The sequence below is a fragment of the Salmo salar genome, chromosome ssa15 (assembly GCF_905237065.1).
Source record: "Salmo salar chromosome ssa15, Ssal_v3.1, whole genome shotgun sequence".
NCBI lineage: Eukaryota > Metazoa > Chordata > Actinopteri > Salmoniformes > Salmonidae > Salmo > Salmo salar.
The window spans coordinates 67,925,555-67,934,987 of record NC_059456.1 but is presented as its reverse complement, the minus strand read 5'-3'; the positions used below and the strand labels follow the sequence as shown (position 1 = coordinate 67,934,987).

The 9,433-nt window shown below is 40.6% G+C and overlaps 1 protein-coding gene across 3 annotated transcripts in view; it reads left to right on the top strand.

Annotated features, from left to right (window-relative positions):
* Positions 1 to 224: 224 nt before the first annotated feature.
* The window catches only part of LOC106572271 (cAMP-dependent protein kinase type II-alpha regulatory subunit), a 47,518-nt gene continuing 38,309 nt past the window's right edge, over positions 225 to 9,433 (top strand). For 2 of the 3 annotated variants that reach the window (XM_014146327.2, XM_014146326.2), the window contains exon 1: positions 230 to 1,679. In XM_014146327.2, coding sequence (XP_014001802.1) covers positions 1,433 to 1,679 — 247 coding nt within the window. In that variant the 5' untranslated portion in view covers positions 230 to 1,432. Of the gene's footprint in view, positions 1,680 to 9,433 lie in introns of all 3 variants that reach the window. The other variant, XM_014146325.2, reaches the window with a different exon arrangement.

The following is a 9,433-nucleotide window of genomic DNA, read 5'->3' as shown; positions in this document are numbered from 1 at the left end:
GCTTGGTGCGCCACTCTAAGGCCGTGTTTCGAGAGCATCAAAACCATGATATTTCATGGGTACATTTTGACCGACTGAGTGATCTACAAACAATACTGAGTAGTTAATCAGACAGACGTCACTGGTCAGCGTCTGTCGCCCCTCCCTTTATCGTCCTCCGCTGTGCACGCCCCTTACGCCTTAAAAACGAACGCGATAAATCCTCGCGTGTCATGAGTCTTCGAGGGGATTGGTGAATCAACCGTGTCTACGTTCGTCCCTGTAAAGTGACCACGCCCCCGAAAATAACGCTCGTGCGGTGGAGCAAAAAAAAAAACAAAAAAAAAAGAAGAGCCTCAACTGTAGGCAGAAACGGATTTACCGAATAGCACAAGTAACGATACCAACATACCACACATTTTTATTGTACGTTTTTTTTTGAAACACTGGGTAATTTGGATTCAAGGTAACGTCTTGGTTGTCCCTGCCGCTCCTTGTTTACGGGAGTTTGGGATACGCCGGTTTCGAATTGTCTGAACTGTCGTAACATCAGACGCTTCTTAGCTAGCCAGTTTGTTGGCTAGTTTAGTTACGGGTAGCTTGCTAAAAAGTAACGTGATCGATTAGCTATAACCGCTGTTACTTATGCGTATAATACTAAATCAGCCCTCGGGTATTTAATTATATGTTGTAGTTAGTTTCTTTAATCGGAAGAAACCGGTTAGCTAAAGTTAACTGTTACATTCACAAGTCCCACCCTCCAAAGTGTCATTAATTATATGCTAAATTAGCTGGATAGTTTGCTAGCTGGTGTAACAGTAGTAAGTAACTACGTCGTCCGTTCGCTAATCAGTTAGCTAGTTTAACTCAGATTGGATATAATTGTTGTATAAACTGTTGATATTGATCAGTTATACCACTAGCTGGAGGGTTTGAGTCGCTACCCTGGCAAGGAGACGGGCGAAAAAGAGGAGGCGAAATAAAGAGAACAGGGAGGCCAGCGAGGGAACCAGCTAACGGTCGTTATCATTTGTGCTAACGTTTACGGGTCAGTTGTCATAAAAGCATCTAGCGAGCTATCTAGCTAACGCTAACTTGCCCAACTTGACAGCTCAGTCAGATATCATAAACTAACGCTAACGTCACTGGTCATATTTCATTCTTTACACAAGACCGACCTCCCTTCGATAAAGAAGTGTCACTATTTGCTTGGACATTGTGTTTGCTGGCTAAACTAAGCAACCTCTCCAGTGAACTGCTCATCAATGTCAGCAAGCTAACCCAGTTTCTCTGAAGCTATTACCAGTGTCAGCTATCTCACAGTAGCAGTAGCTAACTAGCGTGCTACACATGGACTGATAGAATTCGTAGCTAGCTACATTTATATTTTTGTAAGAAAACCACAGTATACCTGAACGTATTTGTAGTTAGGTAGCGCCATCTAAACACAGCCATGAGTATCGAGATACCGGTGGGATTGACGGAATTGCTGCAAGGCTACACGGTGGAGGTGCTTCGACAGAGGCCACCGGACCTGGTGGAATTCGCCGTACAATATTTCACGCGCTTGCGGGACACCAGAAGCCAAGATGGGGCGGGTGCTGGTGTCACGCTCGGGAAAGGAGTGATGTTTGATGGGGAGCCGATGCAAACAGAGTCAAATGGAGACGAAGACGGGTCAGACGAGTCTGATTTCGAGCGTAAGTTACTGCCTGATAAGGCCTTTCACCTAATATGACCCAGACTGAATACGATCATGCTTAGTTGGTCACTTGAAACAGATGTGATAGTGATGAGTACAGATGGACTAAAGGTCTACACTTCAGGACTGGAGTTGGAGAACCTTAGTTAAACTAGTTAGTCTTTATGACTGCAACTGTCAGTGACATCCTATAGGCTACACATGTAATATTAGATCCCGCTGCTGATCTTATTTGGTTGGTTATAATTGTCTTCAATGATGACATAAGTGCATGCACCACACACCCATGCCATGAAAAACATATTTTCAGAAGAAAGATGCGGCCAGCTAATGTCTGCCAGCCCTGGCCGGACATAAGATGCCAAGTTTAAGTTCTATTGTTACATGCACAAGTACAGTGAAATGCTTAACTTGCAAGCTCTACCCAACAGCGCAGTAATCAATATCAAAATAGTGTAACTTATTCAAAGTAAAAATAGTTCCTACACCCCCTTGAAATGTTTCACATTTTGTTGCGTTACAAAGCGGGATTGAAATGAATTTAATTGTAATTTTTGGTAACACTTCATTTTAAGGGGTCCTTATTACATAAGTAATTAAACTGTAATAAGTATTCTAATTCATAGCTACACTGTAATTGCAGTCTAAATATAGTGGTGTAACAAAGCATGTTACCATGCTTGTTACAAAGTGTTAGTGTCCTATAGCATCCCAACAATATTTCTGCCTGCACAAACCGTGTGATAATTGTTAGCCAATTGATAACCTACCACCTCCCTGACACAACTCTGCAGTAAAGGGCTCTGGAGTCTTGATGGCAAAAACGGGTTCAGAAACAATTAAACATTTTTTTTTTAAATACTTTAAATTGTAGAATCATTTGACTGCATTTGACAATGGGTCGATTATTGAACCATCAATATAAATTTGAACACATTCTAAAAAGTTATGTTTAAATTGTGGGAGTCATTTGTGCTTGCCAAATTGTATGCTTATAAAGCTTGGTTGAATAATGGGTTTAGGGCTGACCCCAATTAGTTGACTGGTCGATTGTTAGGCTGTTGGTCGACCGAGATTGTTTTAGTCGAGCAGTTATACATACATGCATGCATGCAGTGCCTTCAGGAAGTATTAAGACCCCTTGACTTTTCCCCCATTTTGTTAGGCTACAGCCTTATTCTAAAATGGATTAATCTACACACAATACCCCATATTGAGACAACATAAACAGGTTTTCAGAAAAAGTTGCTAAATTATAATGAATAAAAAAAAACGAAATATCACATTTACATAAGTATTTAGATCCTTTTCTCAGTACTTTGTTGAAGCACCTTTGGCAGCGATTACGGCCTCAAGTCATCTTGGGGATGATGCTACAAACCTGGCACACCTGTATTTGGGGAGTTTCTCCCATTCTTCTCTGCAGATCCTCTCAAGCTCTGTCAGGTTGGATGAAGAGTGTTGCTGCACAGCTATTTTCAGGTCTCTCCAGAGATGTTATATCATGTTCAAGTCTGGGATATGGTAGGGTCACTCAAAGACATTCAGAGACTTGTCCTAAAGCCACTCCTTCTTAGGGTTGTTGTCCTCTTGGAAGGTGAACCTTCGGCCCAGTCTGAAGTCCTGAGCCCTCTGGAGCAGGTTTTCATCAAGGATCTCTGTACTTTGCTCCATTCATCTTTCCTTCGAGCCTGACTAGTCTCCCAGTCCCTGCCGCTGAAAAACATCCCCACAGCATGATGGTACCAGGTTTCCTCCAGACGTGAAGCTTTGCATTCAGGCCAAAGAGTTCTATCTTGGTTTCATCAGACCAGAGAGTCTTGTTTCTCATGGTCTGAGATTCTTTAGGTGCCTTTTGGCAAACTCCAAGTGGGCTGTTATGTGCCTTTTTACTGAGGATTGGCTTCCATCTGGCTACTCTACCATAAACGCCTGATTGGTGGAGTGCTGCAGGGATGGTTGTCCTTCTGGAAGGTTCTCCCATCTCCACAGAGGAGCTCTGTCAGTGACCATCGGGTTCTAAGTCACCTCCCTGACCAAGGACCTTCTTCCCTGATTGCTCAGTTTGGCAGGGCGGCCAGCTCTAGGAAGAGTGTTGGTGGTTCCAAACTTCCTCCATTTAAGAATGGAGGCCACTGTGTTCTTGGATCTTCAATGTTGGAGACATTTTTTTGGTACCCTTCCCCAGATATGTGCCTTGACACAATCCTGTCTCGGAGCTCTACGGACAATTCCTTTGACCACACTGCTTAGTTTTTGCTCTGACATGCAGTGTCAACTGTGGGACCTTATATAGACAGGTGTGTGGCTTTCCAAATCATGTCCAATCAATTGAATTTCCCACAGGACTCCAATCAAGTTGTAGAAACATCTCTAGCATGATCAATGGAAACAGGATGGACCTGAGCTCAATTTTCTGAATACTTAAGTAAATAAGATGGTTCAGTTTTGTCTTTCTTTTCGGGGGGGGGGCAACATTTCTAAACCTGTTTTCGCTTTGTCATCATGTGTAGATTGAAGAATTTTATTTAATCAATTTTAGAATAAGGCTGTAACGTAATAAAATGTGGATAACGGGGCGGGGTCTGAATACTTTCCGAATGCACTGTAACCTTGCAAGGGTTTCACTGTTGAGGAACAGTCTCACTTTTGGATGAGATTCCTTGGTGCAGAATAAATATCAACCTGCACAGAGAAGCACAAGATAGAACTGAACTCAATTTTCTAGAGTTTTCCGCCTATCAACGTTTCCCTTTACTTTGGGAATTGTGATCGAGTCAACGCAATATTAGCCACTTTCAATGCAACATACCGAAACACAACAAACTATACAAGAGATTTTGTTTTAGGCAGAACATATCGGAGTAGGATTCTATTGTGTGAACATGCTCGACCCAGCCCGTACTCTACGCAGACCGGTGCGGCATAACCAATCAGAGCTGCAGGACTTTATGCAAATAGATCATTGGATCTGTGCCATTCACTTTGAACTTGACTGTGTTTACAGCATGAGTGGTCGTGAGTAGATGTGCTTGTTTTGATATCAAAGCCAGAGCTGCATTTAGCCACGTGTGCACATTTGTCCATATCCTTTGCTAATTAGTGAGTTATTAGTCCAGTCCTAGATCATTTTCAGTCAGCAATGGGGGAGTGATTGTTTCTTACAAGGGCACAAGACATCTTTGAAAAGTGAGTTGGGTAACAAGTTATTTTTTTTTCCTCCCTAAAGGGGCAGTTTTGTATTGAGACGCGCTTGAATAAGCTAAGTAGCCAATAGGCACAGGGTAGCATTGTTTGTCTGATTCTCTCTAATAATGTTATGTGAATAATAATGAATTTTATTTTTGTAAAGTGGCTTCTTGCATCAAACAACACAAACCTTTTAGTCACCTTGTCTGAAGGACAAGTGGATAAACAGGTTACAGTCAAGCTCTGCATGCTTTTTTTTCTTTCGACAGTCTCATGGAATGTAGGCATTGAAAACCACACGTTGACTGCTACTGTAGGCTGAATGATAAAACAGCTATTTCCATGTTAAAATGTTATGGGATGTATTTTCCCCATCGTTTTTTTTATGGCAGGCCACTCTGGCAGCCACAGTAGCCTACTTGACCACTTTCTGAAACTGTAACTTAACTTCTAACATCTAGGGGTTCCGCTAGCGGAATGCCTCGCCAATATCCAATGGAAGAGAGTGGCGCGAAATACAAAAACCTCAAATGCAATAATTTCAATTTTTCAAACATACGACTATTTTACACCATTTTAAAGATAAGACTCTCGTTAATATAACCACATTGTCCGATTTCAAAAAGGCTTTACAGCGAAAGCAAAACATTAGATTATGTTAGGAGAGTACACAGCCAAAAATAATCACACAGCCATTTTCCAAGCAAGCATATATGTCACAGGAACCCAAAACACAGCTAAATGAAGCACTAACCTTTGATCTTCATCAGATGACACTCCTAAGACATTATGTTATACAATACATGCATGTTTTGTTCAATCAAGTTCATATTTATATTTAAAAAAACCCGCTTTTTACATTGGCGTGTGATGTTCAGAAATTGTATTCCCACCGAAAACTTCTGGTGAATTTACTAAATTACTCATCATAAACGTTGACAAAATGCATAACAATTATTTTAAGAAGTATAGATACAGAACTCCTTTATGCAATCTCTGTCAGATTTTAAAATGGCTTTTCGGCGAAAGCACATTTTGCAATATCCTGAGTACATAGCATTGACACCCGCCAAGTTCGGGACACACTAAACTCAGAATTAGTATTAGAAAAATTGTATTACCTTTGCTGATCTTCGTCAGAATGCACTCCCAGGACTGCTACTTCCACAAGAAATGTTGTTTTTGTTCCAAATAATCCATAGTTATGTCCAAATACCGTTTTGTTCGTGCGTTCTGGTCACTATCCAAAGGGTAATGTGCGAGCGCATTTCGAGACAAAAAAAATTCAAAATGTTCCATTACCGTACTTAGAAGCATGTCAAGCGCTGTTTAAAATACATTTTTATGGTATTTTTCTCGTAAAATAGCGATAATATTCCAACCGGACAATAGTGTATTCATTCAAAGAGGAAAAGAAAAAACCGCGTGGTCTCGTGAATGCGCATATCCAATCTCTTAGTCACCAGGCAGACCACTGACAAACTGAGCTCCTATTATCTGCCCAGAGACAGGAGACGCCTCAATACGCTTTCTGAAGGCTTTAGAGAGCCAATGGAAGCCTTAGAAAGTGCTACGTAACAGCACAGATACTGTAGTTTCGATAGAGAACCAAAAGAAGAACTACAAATTCTCAGACAGACCACTTCCTGCTTGGAATTTTCTCAGGTTTTTGGCTGCCATATGAGTTCTGTTATACTCACAGACACCATTCAAACAGTTTTAGAAACTTTAGAGGTTTTCTATACAAATCTACTCATAATATGCAAATATTTGACTCTGGGCCCGAGAAGTAGGCCATTTAATTTGGGTACGTTTTTCAACCGGCCGTGAAAATACTGCCCCCTATAGCGAAGAGGTTAAAGTGGGTACACCTTCAGTGTTCACTGTAAACGCACACTGGAATTTGCACAAAAGTTTCACAACATTCAAGTTTGCGCTCAGCCGACCTGAAATGTGCTCAGTGTTGAACAAAATTTTTAGGGAACATTGATCTGCACAACACGCTCGAAATAACGACCACCTCAAACAAGCCCACGTGTTGACATCAACATCATGTAACAAGTGTGCAAAGAACGGGGTCGAGAAAGTCAGTGTACAAAATTCAGACATTGCAGCGAGAGACAGTGTTGTAGGTCAAAACGTCAACACGGGAGAGCGAAAGTACGTTTTTGTTTTTGACGGGCTTGCCCATTAGTCTAGCTAGCGTGTTACCTAAAACAGAATAGAAATCTGGAGTTCAACATTTTTTTTATTAGCTAGCTAGTTTTCTAACCTTGGCTAGCTAGCTAGCTAAAGGTGGTGAAATAGCTAAAGGTGGTGAAATATGGTATGGTTGCTACTCTCTAGCTAGTTAAGATGCTGGGTGCGTCTCACGTAATAACCTTGGGTAATGGATACCCTGAGAACAAGGTTAAGGGAAGATAAGACCATCGAGCCCAGTTATCGTTAACCTGTTATGGCTAGGGGGCAGTATTTTCACGGCTGGATAAAAAAAACGTACCCGATTTAATCTGGTTACTACTCCTGCCCAGTAACTAGAATATGCATATAATTATTGGCTTTGGATAGAAAACACTCCAAAGTTTCTAAAACTGTTTGAATGGTGTCTGTGAGTATAACAGAACTCAAATGGCAGGTCAAAACCTGAGAGATTCCTTTACAGGAAGTGGCCTGTCTGACCATTTCTTGAACTTCTTTGCCATCTCATTCAATTACAAAGGATCTCTGCTCTAACGTGACACTTCCTACGTCTTCCATAGGCTCTCAGAGCCCGGGAAAAAACATAATGTCGTCATCCCAGCCCCAGGCTGAAACACATTATCGCCTTTGTCAAGTGGCCGATCAAGGGACTGTGGGCTTAGGCGCGTGCACTGGTCGCCCCCGTCTTTGTGATTTTTCCTCTGTTTGCCGAAAAGGAGATTCCCGGTCGGAATATTATCGCTTTTTTACGAGATAAATTGCATAAAAATTGATTTTAAACAGCGGTTGACATGCTTCGAAGTACGGCAATGGAATATTTATAATTTTTTTGTCACGAATTGCGCCATGCGCACGACCCTGATTTACCATTTCGGATAGTTTCTGGAACGCACGAACAAAACGCCGCTATTCGGATATAACGATGGGACCAAACCAACATTTGTTATTGAAGTAGCAGTCCTGGGAGTGCATTCTGACGAAGACAACAAAAGGTAATCAAACTTTTATACTAGTAAATCTGATTTTGGTGAAGGCTAAACTTGCCGGGTGTCTAAATAGCTAGCCCGTGATGGCTGGGCTATGTACTTAGAATATTGCAAAATGTGCTTTCACCAAAAAGCTATTTTAAAATCGGACATATCGAGTGCATAGAGGAGTTCTGTATCTATAATTCTTAAAATAATTGTTATGCTTTTTGTGAACGTTTATCGTGAGTAATTTAGTAAATTGTTAGTAAATTCCCCGGAAGTTTGCGGGGGGTATGCTAGTTCTGAACGTCACATGCTAATGTAAAAAGCTGTTTTTTGATATAAATATGAACTTGATTGAACAAAACATGCATGTATTGTATAACATAATGTCCTAGGTGTGTCATCTGATGAAGATCATCAAAGATTAGTGCTGCATTTAGCTGTCTTCTGGGTTTTTGTGACATTATATGCTAGCTTGAAAAATGGGTGTCTGATTATTTCTGGCTTGGTACTCTGCTGACATAATCTAATGTTTTGCTTTCGCTGTAAAGCCTTTTTGAAATCGGACAGTGTGGTTAGATAAAGGAGAGTCTTGTCTTTAAAATGCTGTGAAATAGTCATATGTTTGAAAAATTGAAGTTTTGTATTTTTGAGGAATTTGTAATTCACGCCACGCCTATCATTGGATATTGGAGCAGGTGTTCCGCTAGCGGAACGTCTAGATGTAAGAGGTTAACACTAGCTTGCTAGCTAGATACTTGTGTCAATACACTTAGTTCATTAGTTCATTTTCAATGCAGGTAACTTATATATTAGTGTTAGCAAGGACTATTATTGTTAGCTGGGTAACACCACAACTAGCTAGCTATATGCCTAAACTATATAAATCATGATGGTGATGATCACTAGATGTAATGTAGTGTCTATGCTAAATTGACATACATTTATCTTCTCTACCACAGATTCCCACAAGGTCTGACTCCAGGATAGGTTAATGCTTACAAGAAAGAAACCGATGAAGACAGTCAGAGACAGTTGTCGATTTCCATTTTTACTTGTAATGTAAAAAGGGAAGAAAAATACAATCCCATTTTTCTAAATTATCTACACTACCAGTCAAAAGTTTAGACACACATACTCATTCAAGGGTTCTTTATTTTTACTATTTTATACATTGTGGAATAATAGTGAAGACATCTAAACGATGAAATAACACATATGGAATCATGTAGTAATCAAAGTGTTAAACAAATCAAAATATGTTTTATATTTGAGATTCTTCAAAGTAGCCACCCTTTGCCTTGATAACAGCTTGCACACTCTTGGCATTCTCTCAACCAGCTTCATGAGGTTGTCACCTGGAATGCATTTCAATTAACAGGTGTGCCTTGTT